This window comes from Notamacropus eugenii, chromosome 3 (assembly GCF_028372415.1).
Source record: "Notamacropus eugenii isolate mMacEug1 chromosome 3, mMacEug1.pri_v2, whole genome shotgun sequence".
Taxonomy (NCBI): Eukaryota; Metazoa; Chordata; class Mammalia; order Diprotodontia; family Macropodidae; genus Notamacropus; species Notamacropus eugenii.
Window position 1 is genome coordinate 335,735,973 of NC_092874.1, and position 17,307 is coordinate 335,753,279.

The 17,307-nt window shown below is 48.4% G+C and overlaps 2 protein-coding genes across 5 annotated transcripts in view; one reads left to right on the plus strand and one right to left on the minus strand.

The window, feature by feature from the left end:
- The window catches only part of LLGL1 (LLGL scribble cell polarity complex component 1), a 97,000-nt gene extending 90,004 nt beyond the window's left edge, over nt 1–6,996 (plus strand). For 2 of the 4 annotated variants that reach the window (XM_072597079.1, XM_072597082.1), the window contains exons 20-23: nt 47–141; nt 1,246–1,366; nt 2,452–2,531; nt 5,105–6,996. In XM_072597079.1, coding sequence (XP_072453180.1) covers nt 47–141; nt 1,246–1,366; nt 2,452–2,530 — 295 coding nt within the window. In that variant the 3' untranslated portion in view covers nt 2,531; nt 5,105–6,996. The remainder of the gene's footprint in view (nt 1–46; nt 142–1,245; nt 1,367–2,451; nt 2,532–5,104) is intronic. The other 2 variants (XM_072597081.1, XM_072597080.1) reach the window with 2 other exon arrangements.
- Nucleotides 6,997–7,501: 505 nt separating this feature from the next.
- FLII (FLII actin remodeling protein) overlaps nt 7,502–17,307 on the minus strand; it is a 44,404-nt gene continuing 34,598 nt past the window's right edge. Inside the window, exons 18-30 of the mRNA XM_072597078.1 lie at nt 15,578–15,749; nt 14,828–14,932; nt 14,343–14,534; nt 12,826–13,014; nt 12,548–12,687; nt 12,096–12,351; nt 11,696–11,850; nt 11,300–11,360; nt 11,043–11,171; nt 9,347–9,453; nt 9,078–9,183; nt 8,803–8,868; nt 7,502–8,194 (exon numbers count right to left, since the gene is read on the minus strand). Of these exons, the coding sequence (XP_072453179.1) occupies nt 8,060–8,194; nt 8,803–8,868; nt 9,078–9,183; nt 9,347–9,453; nt 11,043–11,171; nt 11,300–11,360; nt 11,696–11,850; nt 12,096–12,351; nt 12,548–12,687; nt 12,826–13,014; nt 14,343–14,534; nt 14,828–14,932; nt 15,578–15,749 (1,813 nt within the window). The 3' untranslated portion in view covers nt 7,502–8,059. The remainder of the gene's footprint in view (nt 8,195–8,802; nt 8,869–9,077; nt 9,184–9,346; nt 9,454–11,042; nt 11,172–11,299; nt 11,361–11,695; nt 11,851–12,095; nt 12,352–12,547; nt 12,688–12,825; nt 13,015–14,342; nt 14,535–14,827; nt 14,933–15,577; nt 15,750–17,307) is intronic.

A 17,307-nucleotide genomic window follows, 5' to 3' on the forward strand; every position in this document is an offset into this window, starting at 1 on the left:
TCTCGACACCTCTTCCCCCCCATCATACCTCTCCCTTCTTTTCCAGCAATGATTACAAAGGATCACCCAAGGTGAGCCAGGCCAATGGAACCCACGTGCTTCCTGTGTCTGAGGGGAACCATTCCTTCGTTGATGAAGCTGGTGAGGGTACAAGTCTTGGAGGAGAAAGAGATGAAGGGCACGGGGGAAGAGGGAGAAGGGCTAGAAGTGGAAGTAGGTGGTTTCATGAATTTGGAAGAGATCAGTGTGGTTGAAGTAGGTCCCAACCAGGGAGTGGGACTTGACCCAGTCCTTTGACCAGAGCCATGAACTGAGAATCGAGAGGTCTGGGTTTTAGCCACACTAACTTTTTTTGTAGATATGTATACAATATGTGCATACTTATCCATGTAGACTACTTCTCTATTAGTCTCTTCATCTGCCTAAATCAAAGGAGGGGGTTGGACCAGAAGATTGTTAAAGGCCCTCTTAACTCATTTTTTAAAATCTACAGTTCTGTAGACTAGATTTAGATAAGCAGACAGCAGAAAAGATACATTAGGCAAATGTATACATGTGTGCATATTGTATGCAGTATGTGGATATGGCGTGTCCAGGAAGCAATGAGACATGACACATTTTCCACCTGTTCTGTGGGAGCCTGATACCAGGGGACTAGGGAGGCCCAGGAACTGAAACAAGGCCATGCCTAGATGCCCTTTCCACTCGTTAGCAGGGAGGAGTAGGATCCTTAAGACTTTATGGATCCAGCAAATCCCTAGGGGAAGAGAGAGACCTAAGATCTAGGGTGGAAGGGTTCATGGCAGTCTAGTAGAGGGTAGAAATAGAACCCAGAGCCACTGGCTTAATATCCAACACAGAATCACAGCCAGACAGACCCTCCCCAAAACCTTGGGGGAGGTGGACATGGTGAGCAAATGGACCAGTGGGGTGCTGTAGTCCAGTGGCTCCACATCCCATCTTTGGCTCTCTCTCTTGGCTTGCCACATCTTTCCCCTTCCCTCCATGTTCCCTGGGGATCCTGTACAGGGATTTAGTCTCTTTAGGCATTTAGCTCTACTGTCTCTGTGTGACAAGTCTTCCTAACTCAGAACTCTGAAGTGGGGCAATGGGTGAAGGAAAGAGGGTAGGGAGGATCACATTCTTGGTCCCCTTTAGATCCCTTGTCCTGGCCACCTTGTGCTAGGAAATGCCAGGGTGATGTGTCACATCTCAGACCTAACTACTCCATTCTGCTCTACTGAGGAACCCCAGAGCATTCCCAGGCCGCCCTCTCCCCAGCATCCATAGACTCTCCCAACAGCACAGAAACCACGCTGGACAGCACCGCTGATATCACCGTGGAAGAAGTGAAGGATTTCTTGAGGTGAGGACAGGAGGAGGCCCATTTGTTTCCCTTGCCTGGCAACTGGGAAGCCCTTGACCTACTCTTGGCCAACCTTGGTCTCCTCGACCAGATCTTTCATCTTAACGCTAAAGCTGACCTAGCCTTGGCCTTAGAAACCTGGATCTCTGGAGAGTCCAGTGGGTGCCCAGGTCATTCTCAGTGGTTTATCTCAAACAAATTCCCCTTAGGGAAGGAAAAGGAAGATTTCCCATAAGGAAAACTACTACCCCTCCCCCCCAGCTTCAGCCCATCCCTGCTGCTCCCAGAAAAGGCACTTTACATATATCAACTCATTTGACCCTTGCAAAAACCCTGTGAGATAGGTACTATTATTATCCCACTTTACAGATTTGGAAACTGAGGCACAGAAGGTTAAGGGCCCAGGGAGGTACTATTATTATCCCACTTTATAGATGTGGAAACTGAGGTGCAGAGGGTTAAATGACTTGCCCAGGGTCAGTAATAAGTGTCTGAGATCAGATTTGAAAACTGAAGTCTTCTTGACTCCAGGCTCAGCACTCTATCCACTGGGCCACCCAGCTGCCTCTCCAAAGTGCCTTGTGTTGCATTCTGACTCTGCTTCTAACTAGATATGACTTCAGGCAAGTTATTTCCCTGTTCTTCTTTTAAATGAAAATGGGAATTTCTGCTTGACGTATTTCTTGGGCTTCATGTGAGATAATTAAGTGGGATGATGGGAGAGAGAAGACTTTGGGAAGTAGTTAGCACTATGTCCCCGAGGTGGTGGCAGTTGTTAGGCAGGTAGGGAAATAAAGTCAGAGTGAGGTCAGAATCAGGAATGGGCAGGGAAGGAAGAAGACAAAACCTGGACCTCTTAGCCTCACTCTTCCAAGCCCCAGGGTCCTCTCCTCCCATCCTCAGAGTGGTGACAGAGAGGATAGGGCTCTGTAGGTTTTGGCCGTTCTTCCCCATCTCACCCCATGCCCAGTGGCCTCATCCTTCTCCATGGTGTACTGGGACGTGTGTTCTTGCCATCCTGGGAAATAGGAGAATGGGGGTCTTTCTCAGTCTTATGAGTTTCTCTCCTCAACCCTTCTCTCTAGCTCTTCAGAGGAAGCAGAGAAAAATTTAAGAAATATAGCAGAGGACGATGCCCGATCTCCAGGAATCCTGATCAAATAAGGTGAGGGGGAGCTTGATTGCTGGAGGACTGTTGTCTAGGCCTGGGGGGAAAAGGAGATTTAGGAGGGAAAAATGGAGTTGCTGAGTCTTCAGGTCTGTATTTGCATCCTCTGTAGGCTGCATGCTGAGACCTGGGGGAGAAGAATCTCAGAATCTTTGAGCTTCCAAGTGAGAGAGCCTTAGAATCATAGACTTTCAGAACTGAGCTCAAGACCTCAGAAGTCATGTAGTTCGATATCATCCCTGTACCAGAGGCCCAGTAATGTTAAATCACTTGTCTAAAGTCTCATATCAAATTAATATTAATCAATTAATTAATAAACATTTATTAAGTGCCTACTATGTGCCAGGCACTGTTCTAAGTGCTGGAGATACAAAAAGAGGCAAATGACAGTCCCTGCCCCACAACATGTAAACAAAAATTTACAAAACAAGTTATACATACATATATATACATATATACAACATATATATACCCATATAATTGCTTCCTATTTATCATATATATATATATTATATGGGATAAATAGGAAGGATAGGAGGGAAGGCACTAGAATTAAGAGGGATTTAGAGAACTTTCTATGGAAGGTGAGATTTTAATTGGGACTTAAAAGAAGCCAGTCACAGCAGAGGAGGGAGAGCATTCCAAACCTGGGAGACAGAGAAAATGCCTGGATCCCAGAGATGGAGTATTTTGTTCATGAAACAGCCAGGAGGCTATACTGTGCAGGCAGATGAGTTATCTACCTGATAATTTAAGGAGGCAGAAAATACTAACGGTGAATCAACCAGTCGAGATAACTAGCAGTGCCCTGGACCTGAATCTAGGAAATCCTGAATTCAAATCCAGCCTCAGATACTTACTAGCAGTGTGACCCTGAACAAGTCACTGCCTGCCTCAGTTCCTTCATCTGCAAAATGGGGTGACAATAATAGCACCCCCCTCTCAGGCTGATTGAGAGGATCAGATGAGGTATTTGTAAAATGTGAGAGCCCACACAAGAGCAGCTGTTTGGGACCAGAGATGGAGGGGGATCAGGCAGCCAGTGATTCCAGGGCGAGCCAGCCCACCTTTCTTTGTCAGACACTAGGCGACAGTTATGTCTCGGCCCATGAGCTGACATTCAGTTGGGGTCTGTGGGGCCTCTTTAAATTCTAAATCCAGGATCACCATTCAGCTTGTCATGTGACCCCATCCTTTGTTCTATAATAAAGCGCCATAGTCCCATGATAAAGATGGCCCACCCCCTTGACTGCTTACCACCTGAAGAGTTCTGCCGGGGGAAAACAGGAGCATGTACAGGGAGAAGATCAAGCCCTTCTTTAGTAGGTTGTGACCCAGATTTAACTGGGACATGAGGAGAGAAGGTAGCCCAGTGGTCATTCCTCTGGGAATCAGGAGTTCTGGGGCATGGCTCTTGGTTAAATCGTTTCCATCTCTGGGACTCAGTTTCCACTCCCCCTAACAGAAGGAGTGAACTATTACCTCTAAGCCTCGTAGTTCTGGCAGTCTGCAAACTTCAGTATACAAGGTTCAGAGGTGATTTTGACACAAAAGGATCTGAGTAGTTACATCTTTGTACCCCATTCCTAGCTGGATGTGGCTTTATTTTAGGGGGTATCTCCAGCAGGGGAGATAGGCCCTGTGTCCTCCTCCACTCCATTGGGTGGGTAGCCCCAGAAAAGTCCCGACCTGCTGAAGACCCTTGTCCTCTATAGTCCCGTGCTGGTAAGGTCACCCCGAGGCATTCAGGCAGGGCTTCCCTCCTCAGGCCTTAGCTCCCGGCTGCTAAAACACATGCTTGGTTTGCTATTGGACGCTCCCCAAGTCTGTACCAGTGCCTGCCATGTGAGAATGCTGGACTGGTTAGTGAGGAGACCCAGGTTTGAACCCCAGGTTTCATACTGCCTGTGAGGAAAGCACTGCTGTAAATGTGGCTTATTTTAGCGGAGTTACAGAGGCAGGAAAGGAGAATCCTTTCTTTCCACCAAGTTCATATAGGTTCTTTACAATTTGGAGACCCTCAGCTGTAACCAACAGCTTTTTCCTGTTGATGATGCCAAAGTCCAAAGCAGAGTGGGGACCGTAAAAGTTCATTTCCACAACCACCACTGAAGCCATACTGAAAAACATGCACAGAATCCTGCACACAGATGTACTTGGCATACAGCACCCTTCCACTTCTAAGCCCCAGGAGTCTCCACCCTAGGTGGTACAGTGCTGGGCCTGTAGTCAGGAAGTCCTGAGTTCAAATTTGGCAACAGACATTTACCAGCTTTGTGACCCTGGGCAAGTCACTTAACCTCTGTATACTTCAGTTTCCTCATCTGTAAAATGGGGATAGTAATAGCCCCTACCTCCCAGGACTGTTGTGAGGATGAAATATGATTATTTGTAAAATACTTAGCACTGAGCCTGGCACCTGCTCTCATCAGCTGTTCATCTCTGTCCTTGCCTGGGGAAGGAGGAGATGGAGAGAGCTGGCCCTCCTTGCCAGCCCCTGGAAAGGGAGAAGGGAAGAGGATGTGGTATATGAACCAAACTAGAGGGGTCACCCCTGTTTCTTCCTTCAGGATAGATGCTGTCGCCTGTGGCTCAAGCCTGGACCCCAGTGAGGAGGATCATAGCCCACGGCCCAGCCAGGGGCCCAGCAGTCCATGCACACCTGCCCAGAGTTCTTTGGATACTGTCCCTGTAACATAGGCTTGTACCTTCTAACTGTGGCAGGGCAGGAGCAGTGCCCTGGATCCCCAGAACCCCTGCTCGCCCTCCTGGTCCCCTGAAACAACACTAAGAAGAACCTTCTCCCAGGGGGTGGGGAGAGGCGGGGGAGGACAGCAGGAACCAAGGAAGGAGAGAGCCCTGCATGTACCTCCCCCTTGCCCTCACCGCTCATTTCCTGTCTGTTCTTCTAGGAGTCATGTTTCTCACATCTAAGACTGTTTCTGCCCCATGGACTGAAGGGATGGAATCCTCATTTCCTAATACCTGTTACTTTCATACAACACAGCCTCCCTTGGGAGCCAAGGCTACTGTTTTCCCTGCTTAGGCTACCTCAGCTCGCCCAGAAAGCCTATCTGTGGCAGAGGGGCAGGGGTGAGCCCCATGCACTCCCACTTTCCTGTGTGCCCCCCACCCCTCATCATACTTATGTCCTGGGAGGACAGTGGACTATGATGGGACCCGTATACTGTGGCATTTTCCTACAGAGGAGCCCCCACCCACGTCTGGGGGGCTTGGTCCCCCTCCTCCCATGCTGCCACCATCCTGGATCCTAAATTCTCTCCCTCAGCTCCAGGCTTCTGTCCTCAGGACCCTCTCCCCCCCACCCCATTTTTCACCTGCTAGACCCATGCCTTGCCTGAGGGGCTCTGGTTTCACATAGGAGTCCGTCATGCCTCATACCTACCTACCTACCAGAAGTGGATTAGAGGACCAGGCTGCTGCCTCCGTCCCCCAGTTTGAAACGAGTCATTTTTTTTTCTTCCCCCCAGAGGTGGCCCAGTTGGAAGTTGGCCTCTTTATCTTGTCCAGAAGCACAAATCCAACCTAGTGGCCCGTAATCTTATCTGACCCCGGCTCAGTTCAGAGATCACAAGAGGCTTGTTTTTGTTTCCTAACTGTTAACTAAGTGGTTGATGTGTCCTAGGGGAACCAGGCAGAGAACAGCGGTGGTAGGTTCCTAGCTATTCTGAGAAGAATCATGCAGCCCCTTCCCAGGAATTTCTGTATGATTTCTATGGTATTTGCCCCAGGGAACTGAGTAGAGGGAGTAACTCCTATCAGGCTGAAGGGGGTGGGGGCAAAGATAGGGAGTCAGTTCCCTACTTTTAAGGACAGACCCAGAGGCTGGGGCCCCATTGTCATCCTGAAATCCTCACTTCTTCCCAGGCTAGCCAGAATGGGGGCAATTGCTGGGGTACAGGGGAAGGCACGCATGACAAGCCCGCCTCTCCCAGTCCAGCTTCTGTAACCACTCGCATCCTGGGCCAAACCTCAGTCAACAAAGCCACTTTGAGAGGCTGGGGGGGAGCTTGAGGCCCAGAGTTCAGCCCAGGGTGAGTCCCTGGTCAGGAATGCTGGAGCCTTTGCGTATAGGGTTTCATTCTTTCTGTTTTTTTGGTTTTTTTTTTAAACAGCCAAGGTTGCCTCATTGGGGCTTAGACAAAAAAAGATTTCTAAAGTTATTTTGATACCCTTGCTCCTGGATGGTTCCCGCCGTGAATGTGTGTACAAGTGTGTCTGAGCCCCTCTCCAGGCTAACAAACGCGCCCACTGACCATGCTCCCAATTTATGTCCTGGGGGGTTGGGGAGAAGTGGTGGTAGGGGGCTTCTCTTGTAGAATGTATCTTTTTTTTTTTTTTTTGAGGGGGGGGGGTCTTTTTGTTAAGATTAATTAGCATTGTTTTAGGTATTAAAAATACTGGTTTTTAATATTGAAAATAAAGCATTTAGTATCTTAAAGGGCCAATGCATCTGCTTCCTGCCATGGGGATGTTCTAATAGAGGATCAGACCTCAGATGTGCCACATGGCGGGGTTCTGAGATGTAGGATCCCAGCAGTCTAGCATGTGGACTTGGGAAGTCAAGAAGACCTGGGTTCAGATTTCACCTTTAACCCTGATAAGTGGGGTGTCAGCTGCATGGTGCCTGACTGAACACCACCAGGGTGAGCAAACATACTTATCCATAGTACTGCTGTCGCCTGGCCCAGACAAGAGGCCACAGAAACGGCATCCACAGCTAGCTGGAAGCCAGTTTCCTTCCTTTAGAGCCTGCCAACACCTGTTTCACTGCACACTTATTCAATTCTCCGAGAGTTCCCACCGACTCAGCTATTTCCATCAGGAAAAAGGAAGGCTTTGAAGTAGCAAAGAGGGCAGGTAAGTCCCCAGGACATCAAGAGTGGGTAGGAACAGCCCCATCAGCACACACTTCTCCCTCACCCCTAAGAAACCACTACTCCATGTGTCTGCACTCACAGTGCCAGAACCAGTTTTTATTCCAATAATACATTACACCAGGTGCTGCTGGGACTGATGGGGAAGGAGCAGTGAGTCCAGAGTGAGGGGGCCCCAGGCAAGGGGAAGTGCAGGCCTGGGTAACAAGGTCAGAAAGCCCTAATAAGTCCTAGAGGGGAGAAGGGAGCAGAATGGGTCATGAGATGTGGAAGAAGCAACCTCCCATCTTTCCCTCACCCAGCACTGTCCCCTTCTGCCCGCTAGACCTTGGCGTACTCCCTCCCCAAACTCTTGAGATTCCCCCGGGCAAAGTTAGACACCTGCTTTGGCCACAGAACAGCTTAAGAAAACGGGGTGCAGGCAGACAGAAAGATCCTAGAAGCCTGAGAGGAATGGGAGAGAATGAAGCAAGGCATCCTCCCCAAACGTGAGGGCCGATGGCAACAGGGGCTGCTGAAGGCCCCTCCTCCTCTTCTCACAGGTAGGAAAACCCTTTTAAAGCTTGTGGTGATGTTAGCAGCCTTGACTCAGGGCAGGAAAAGCCTAAGCTAGTCGTCTGTACCAGGCTAGGCAGGGGGTTTCCGGAAGGTACTCCAGGCATGGAAACATCGGGTGAACGGGTGTTGTTCGTTACCCTTGCGGACCAGTCGTAGCTTTCGAGGATGCTCCTGGTCCTTGGACCTCATGTGCTGGATGTAAACCTGCCAAGGAGGGAGAGAGAGGAGACAAACCACAGAGGTTAGAGAAATGGCAGCCTCAATCCCATTAGATTTTAAGCTGTCAGGACTCAGGTTATTCAATCTAACCTCTTCATTTTATAGATGGGTTTGAGATTGTATATATCAAGGTCCAGGTCAGCTTTCTACTACCCTCCCCTGCCCTGAAGGGGATAGGCGTTGAAAAACCTTCATTGTCCCTCAGCTGTAGGCTGGGGGAGGAAGGAGGGACAGCTCAAACCAATAAAAGATGGGATTAAATGAAAAGTCACGGCTTAGGTTCTAACCCTAGCCCAGTCACTCACATGCTGTGTGAACTTGGGCCGGTAACTGGCTCTCTCAAGGCTTTGGTTTGCTTGAACGTAAAATGAGCAGGGATTCTTAACCTAAAGCCAGAACTTATTTCTTTTTAAATATCTTGTTAATTATGTTTCAGTATAACTGGTATCCTTTGTAAAGTCTATGTATTTTATGCGTTTACAAATGATATTCTTGAGAAGGGATATCCGTGACACAAAAAGATGAAGAGGTCCTGGTCTAGATGGGCCAAGGTTTCAGCTCCATGGCCGGCATGGCCGGCAGCAGACACTCACCTGACAGGCCTTCAGGCTCAGCTTAATCTCCACCTGGCTCGTCTGAGTTCCCACCCACATATAAACCTGCAAGATGGGGTAAAGAAGAGACAGCTGAAGTTATCTACTTAAGGGCATCCTGGCATCCCACAAGGCAAGCAGGATGATCCAGGTGCCGTTCCCAAGTCTGTCACTAATATGCCTGTGTGACCATGAGAACAGCAGTCAGAAACCCTTGTTCAGGAAGGGGCTAGAACCAGCAGAATAAGGGAGCCAGGATGGAGGGAGGGGCTCACCTCACGACCGTTGTCCAACAGCATAATATCATCATCAGCCAAGTCGTCCTGGCAGAAGTCAGAGCACTTCTCTGACACAGAAAAGTAACCTTTCTCATTGGAACACCTGCACCAGAGATGGAGAAGGAAAAGCACTGAATGGGGAAGGAGGGGAATTGAGATTCTGGGCACCAAAGTTGGGGGGAAGGGGTTTTCCATGGAGTGATGGATTGAGGAACCCACAAAGGAAAGAATTAGGGAGACAGGAGGTCAAGGAAACTGAGGCTCACCTAAAGAGTCGAGCGTATTTCATGTAATCGGCATCTTCATCATAGGGTTTCTGAGCTCCAATGCCCACCCAGAAGAAATTTTCTGGCTCTTCTCCCTCATTAATCACCTATTTTAAAAAGGCAGAGCCAAGGGTGCTGGGGTGAAGGTGGGAGTCAAGCAAGGGCAGGTTTGGCTATACAAGCTTAGACTGCACCAAGACTTTTGGGACTCCTGTTAGAGGACTGAGAGGGGTCCCTTGCCATTGTTTAGTCATTTCACTTGTGTCTAAGTCCTTGTTACATTTAGGGTTTTCTTGGCAGAGATATTGGAATGACTTGCCATTGCCTTCTCCAGCTCATTTTACAGGTGAGGAAACTGAGGCAAACAGGGTGAAGTGATTTGCCCAGGGTCACACAGCTAGTGAGTATCTGAGGCTGGATTTACGCTCATGTCTTCTTCAACACCTAGTGCTTTAAGGTTGAAAGGGGGCTTTGCAAATAATTATCTCATTTGATCCTCCCAATCCCATGACGTAGGTGCTGTTTAAAAGGAGAAATCGAGTCTTGGAGAAGTTAAGGGAGGCAGCTGGCTCTGCAGTCGGAAAGGCATCTTCTCTGCTTTTTACTTGTGTGATGTTAACCTCTTTGAGCCTCAGTATCTTCTTCTGTCTAATGAAGGAGTTGGACAGGATGACCTTTGAGGCCCCTTTCACCCTTTATCTGAGGCAGTGTTTGAACCTAGGCTTTCCACACTTGGTTCCAAGCAGAGTGTTCTATTTATTATACAAGAGTGCCTTTACCAACCCCTACAAGGGTCTGTGACTGTGATCACATTTAAATAGTACCTTAAGGTTTACAAAAGCACTTTCTAAATATCTCATTTGAACTTCAAAACCACTCTGAGAAGCTATGTGCTATTATCCCCATTTTACAGATGAGGAAACTGAGGCAGTAGAGATTAAGTAACTTGCCTAGGATCAGATAAGTGTTTAAGGCTGGATTTGAACTGAAGTTTTCTTGACTCTAGGGCTAACAGTCGATCCAATGGAAAGCCATGCTTTCTCAAGCTGTTTGGTCTCCCTTTACGCTCTTAAAAGTTGTAAAAAAGTCCTCAAAGAGTTTTTGCTTATGTGAGTGATAGTTATTGATATTTACCACATTTGGAAATTAATTATGAAAACAGTTTTGACTTCATGGACCCCCAGAAATGGTATAGGGGACCCCCGAGGTGTCCCCAGACCAAATTTTGAGAACTGCTGCTTTTGATTAGCGGTACTTGCCTCAGTCCACGGAGAGATTTCAGGGGGTATATGAACTTGGATGGGAAAAAAGTTACATCTTTATTTCCACTAACCTCTAACTGAAATTTAGCTATTTTCTTTAGTTAGGGACATAGGCACCACATCACAGCAGTGCGAGCAGTGCCTGTGACTTTGTCACCAGTAGAAGTAGCAAACACTTTCATATGACATGGATAGCGGGTACAGATATCTTGAACTATAATTTATGTTCTTACTGCTTCGAAATTACTATAGTTACTGGACCCAGCATTAGACTTTAGGAAAGCAATTTTTCTGTTTACAAATTGTCAAAGGGGTCCCATAACCCAAAGAAGGTTAAAACCCATGTCCTGGAGATGAGAGAAGTAACGGTTCCTCTTCCACCCCTGAGGTCAGCTCAGACCAGAGGGGAATCCCCATCTCGTCCAGGCCCTTACCTGTTTGCTGTATGAGTCATTGAACATGTGGTTCATGATGTCCTCAGCTAACTTGGCCTCTTCAGGGTCAGCTGCCCGTCCTACCCACGTGTACACGATGCCTTGATTCTCTGTGCTCTCAAAGGGGACCTAAGAGCCAGACCAGGAAAAAGAGAGGCTTCATCTGCCCAGAGGACTCCGATCTCCTTCCCCTACCCTCACAGGGCTCCCCAACCATGCCATGGCCGGGCTGCCCCTGCCCAGACACAGTCCCTTACCTTGAGGATAAAGCAGAATTCGGAGTTGAGTAAGCTGGAATCTGTGTTGATCTGGATACATCTGTAGAATGGCCAGGCCAGGGGGGGCAGAGGTAAGCAGGGAGACAAAGGGCCAACTCCAGCCTCTGCCAATCCCCACCAAGTAAGCCCTGGGGCAGCCCTAGCAGGCACCTAAAAGCATCTCCTCTAGGTCCCAAGGAAAGCAGCATGAGTCCCATAATCTCATCCCCAAGGCCTCTTCTACTGAACAACTGAAGTCACAAGGACATTCACCTGGATTCTTGCATACATATGTGATCCAGGGGCGGACATACACAGACACACAAGATCTAGGCCCTGGGCAAAGTGGGTCTATGACTTATGGATAATGGAGTGGGGAGGAGAGGTGCCAGGTACCGGGTGCAGAGGGCACTGCCATTGGTGCGAATGTGGTAAAGGCTGGGTTGCTGAGCATTCTCTGGAGCTTTTCTCTTCCCCTTGTGGATAATGAACTTTCTCTTGAAGTGGGACAGGAATTTGGGGTTCTCTTGCTGCTGAGTCATTCGGACCACCTGGGAGGGAAAGGGAGGGAAGAAAGGCTGAGGAATCTGCCAGATGGATCCCAGATGCCTGGCCCACTGCCAACTCCCTCTCCCTCGGCGCCTCACCAGCCACCCTGAGGAGGGAGTCCAGCAGGAGTGATCTCCAGTGCAATGTGGCCCAACACAGACAAAGTCCCCAGCCCTATTCCCCTCTAGAGGCTTTAATGAGGAACAGGGGCAGAGACTAGGCCTCAGCAGGGGGGTCGGGACCTCACCTCCAGTTTGCCCGGAAAGAGACTCTCAAACTTTTTCTGTAAGCTAAAGGTGAAGGTGAGCCAGCCCATGTTGGAGGCTTCCCGGCCTTGCCAGAAGTAGACCACACACTGAAAGTCCTCCTCTGGCTGCTTCTCCTCTGCCGCAGCTGCCTCCTCCTCCTCCTCCGCATCCTGTTCTGCTTCCCCTTCCCCTTCCGGTGCCCCAGGGGCTGTTTTCTTCTTTTCCTCCTCTTCATATTCCACAGGGACCCAGTACCTGGGAAAGGGACAGGGAAGTAGAGATGGAAAAAGGATGGCCTCCCCTCACCCCCAGGCCCCGAGCTCCTTTCTCCAAGGTAGGACAGATGTGGGAGATATGCTGCAAGGCTCAAGGACCACAAATATGCCCACCTCGTGCCCCAAATGTGAGCCAAGGAAGAAGATGAGGCTAGAAAGAGACAGGGAAGTCGTACCTGCAGAGGAAGACATAACAGTCTTGGGTGTGGAAGTGACCAAACTCCTCCTCAGGCAGACGGGCAAACTTTTTGCCTTCGAGGACAAAGCCCTCCATGCCATCCAGGTCCTCATTCCACTCCTCCATCAGCTGTTCTGCCTGTTGGGCCACTCCGTCATCAGGGCTTTTCATGGATGTCCCCCCCCATTCCTTCCCTTCCCCATCCAGCCTTCTCTCATGTGGAACCCTCCCTCCCTCCTAAGCTGCCTTCCCCGCCGGGCAGGTCCCCCACAGCACCTCAGCCAAAGCCATGGGTGGTTGGCGTGGAAGGAACAGGGCTGTCAGATCTGCCTTCATCTGGTCCTTCTTCTCCGTGTCCTTCTTCACCTTGCCAACCAAGCCGTCCCCTTGCACCACCGATTCAGCATTTCGGGTGTAATCCACTTTCAGCACATCATCCCAGTTCTTAAACTTGGCCTTAAAAACCTAGTGAGTTTTTCAATGTATGAACAGTTTTGCCAACATTCCTCCCCCTCTACAAAATACTATTGGGCATTTGGGATGGTTCTTCTGGGAGAGGGAGGGATACATGGGATAAGATGGTGATGTAAAACAGAAAATATCAAAAAAAACCTTTACATGTACTTGGATTTGGGGGAGTGGGGAGGAGTTTAAAAAGTATGGGCAATTTCATTTTAATTCTTCTATGCAACATGACCAATGTGAAAATGTGTTTAATAAGAACGTGTAGAACCTACGTAAGATCACTTCATCTTGGAGAGGGAGCAGGAGAAAATTTAAAACTTGTGGAAGTGATTGTTGAAAACTGAAAACAAATAAATTAAGTTTTTTAAAAAAAGAAAATCAAAGGTAGGGGCAGTAAGCTGCAGGGAAGGAAGAGAATATGAATGTTGGTTTGTCCCGTGCCCAGCTGATGGAGAAGTTACAGATCTGAACTTGGAATCAAGACAAGCTGGGCTTAAATCCTGCCTCAGATACTTACCAGCTGTAAGACCATGGGCAAGTCATTTAATGTCTGAAAGCCCCAGTTTCTTCACCTTTAAAACGAGGGGTAACTAACAGACATCACAGGACAAATGAGGTCAATATATAAAAGTGATCTGTGAACCTTAAAGCACCAAATAAACGCTAGCTATCGTTACCGGCGCTGATCTGGGATTTTAAAGTTTATCTACGAAATATATCATCTTTGATTTTCACAACTCCATCCATCCACAGATATGGCGATTTTGTGGTTGTTGGTCAGTCATGTCCTACTCTTGGGGACCCCATGGACCACAATGTCCATGGCACTTTCTTGGCAAGGATACTAGAGTGGTTTGCCATTTCCTTCTTCAGTGGATTAAAGAAAACAGAGGTTCAGTGACTTGCCCAAGGTCATTCAGCTAGTAAATGTCAGAGGCCACATGTGAACTGACTCCAGGCCCAGCAAGCTAGCTATCCACTGAGTCACCATACTGACTCAGTGCCCATGATTAAAGAGCTAGCAAATACACATGAAAGGTAAGATTACAGAGGCAAAGGACCTCAGATATCAGCTGGGGCAACCTCTTCATTTCAGATAAGGAAACTGAGGCTCACAGTGATTTAAGTGACTTGTCCTAGTTGACACAGGGCCAGAGCAAGGATCTGAACCCAAAGCCTCCAACTGCCAGGTCATCCTACTTCCCATTATGCTCCGGCAGCCTTATATGATGAGGACTGACAACCACCCACAGGGCCAAGTGGATCAGTCTGGATAAACAAGTCAGGGTAGAAAGAAATGGAAATCCAGAAGCTGCTTGTGAACCCACCTGACACTCGGTGCCCTCAAGGTTGCGGCTGACCATGGCATGCCGGGGTCGGTGCAGCATGCTGCAGAGCTCCTGACCCAGTTTCAGGGCAGCAGCCCGTACAAGGCGTGGGGACTTGCGGCCAACCCAGATGAACACATCAGACCAGCAGTCCAGGATGTACACCGACTTGGTATCCAGAAGGCTCTGCAGCTGGATTGCCAAAGGCAGGGGAAAAGGGGTGGAAGAGACCTCATGAGCCCTGTACCAGTAAACCCCCTCACTTGAGACACCAACACCCCAACCCCAATTCTCCCCAGTGGCTACACAGATGAAGCTTTTCCCACCCAAACACGAGTCAGGATCAAGGTTCCCAGACCCAGGACTTTCCTAACTTGGCTACTATTCCCATCATTACCAGAAAGCTCTAGGGCCTTCCCTTCTATGGCCCTGTGCTGGACTTAGAGAACTTGGAAATCTCCCCTGGGCTCAGACATCAGACCTACCAGCCTCATCTCGGGCATTAGCTCCACCTTTGGCCATTTCTTGTGTTCCACTGAGAGTTTGTAGTTGATTTGGGGCAGTTCCAGGTAACCTAATCCCAGGCCCACCTAAGCCAAAGGTGGAGAAGGGAAAGGTTAGAATAAAACGATGTCTCCTGCATCTCCCCTTCCCACGCGTGCATTCAGTCACCAAGGCTTTCAATTTTTCCTTCACACAATTCCTCCGAGCCAGCCAAGGTGGAATGAAGATAAGGTCCTCGACATAGAGCTCTGGCCTTCAGAACCTACCTCCCATCTTCCCTTCTCACACACATCTGTCCTACACACATTACCAGAGAGGCACAGACCTCATCATGTCCTTGAATACCAGAGTGCACAGGAAGAGGATTGTGGGACAGAAGATTAAGCCCTTCACAGCCTGAATCCCTACTCTTCTACACATGTCCAATACTCCAATCAAACAGTCTTACCTAGGTGCTTAAGTCCCTGCCCCTATATATGTGTCCATATTACTCCCACCCTCCTGGACTATGCTCTTCCTCAAACACTTCCCAAATCCTAGCCAACTCAAGTCCACCTCCTTCATGAAGCCTTCCTTGATCAACCCCAGGCTACAGGGATCTCTCCCTTCTCTGGCCTCATTTACTCTGTGGCTGTGCCCCAGACTCACACCCAAAGCCAGCACAGACCTGGCAACTGACAAGAGCTCAACCAGGTTCTTGCAAAATACCAGACACCCAGGGCCTTACTTACCTTGTAGAGTTTGGGTCGGGCAGGACGGAAGTCATCAGGAACATGCTTTGTAATCTCCTGGGGCTCCCCACCCAGTACCTCCCAAAACTCTGGGACTTCCTGACCCTGCGACAACAGCGTGATCTCTGCTTTACCCTTCCGCTCATTCTTGTTGATTTTCTCTGCAAATAACCTAGTAAGTCAGAAAGAGGAGAGAACTTTTAAGAAACTAAGAAAATGCTTAGTGAGGAGGGTGGGTTGTTGTCATTCAATCGTTTTAAATCATATATGACTCCCCGTGACCCCATTTGTAGCTTTCTTGGAAAAGACACTGGAGTGATTTGTCATTTCTTTCTCTAGCTCATTTTACAGATGAGGAAATAGAGGCAAATTAATTTTAAGTGACTTGCCCAGGGTCACACAGCTAGCAAGTTTCAGAAAAAGGACTGAAGCCCTGGTCTCCTGATTCTACGAACACCACAACTTCCACTGTACCAGCCTGCCTTATGCAGAGATGCCAATTTCCCATACCACACATTAAGAGTTTTTCCCTTTAAAAGTTAGAGCTAGCCAAAGATAGAATGAATTGTCTTGGGAGGTAGTAAGTTCCCTGTCACTGGAGGCTTCAAGTGCAGACTAGATGACCATTTGTTGGGGATATTGTATTTCAGTATAATTGTTTTCCTTTGTAATCCCAAGTAACTTTATACAATGAAGACCATTATTCTGAGAAGAGGACCATAGGGTTCCATGATACAAAAAAAGTTAAGAACCTCTGACCTAGGTGATATGTCTAAGGTCCCTTCTAGTTCGATATCCTCTGGTACAAATGAAACTCCAGCTTAACCAGCCCCTCTCTGAGAGATCTGTGGTAGTGCCTTTAAAAAACATGGAGAACCTCAATACTGACAGTTAGCCTATCCTTAAAGGAGTCTGGGAGAAACTCTGGGAGAACTGTGTGAGCTGTTAGGGAACAAAGTCTTGGCTGATGAAAGCAAGTAGAATTGGCCATTGATTTTGGACCAGAAGGATCCAGAGGGCAGTAGAGGAGGCTTACAGTAGGCTAGGTCAGATTCCAGGAAAGATGTGTTGAGTAAAGACACACTGACCATTAGCCTATCTCCCAGACTACTGGTTCCTCGTTCAGTCATTTTAGTCCTGTCTGACTCTTTGTGACTCCATCTGGAGTTTTCTTGGCAAAGATCCTGGAGTGGTTTGCCATTTCCTTCTCCAGCTCATCTGACAGATAAGGAAACTGAGGCAAACAGGTATAAGTGACTTGCCCAGGCTCACACAGCTAGTAAGTGTTTGAGGTTGCGTTTGAACTTGGGTCTTCCTGACTCCAGGCCCAGCGCTTGGTCCACTGCACCATTGTTGCCCCTTCCAGATTGCCCATACTTCAGAATAAGATTCCCAAGTTCTGTCACTTGAAAATTCTGTGCTCCATGTTTTTTGCAATACTATGCCTGCTTCTGTCTTCTTTTTTTATAAGGGGATGGACAAGGTCTGTGATTTGATGTCTTTGGTTTCCCTGAAATTCCTAGTGATGAAACTCTCTCTACCAATGTAGGCCATCACCTGCTCTGTGATTTATCATCTTGGCAAAGTGTCTGAGGCACTGAGATTGAAACACTTGCCCCAGGATCACAGCCAGGATACGTCAGAGGAAGAATCTGAACCCAGGTCTCCCTGACTCTGAGGCTGCCTCTCTATCCACCAGGTCATACTGACTCTTTCCCTTAAATCCAGGA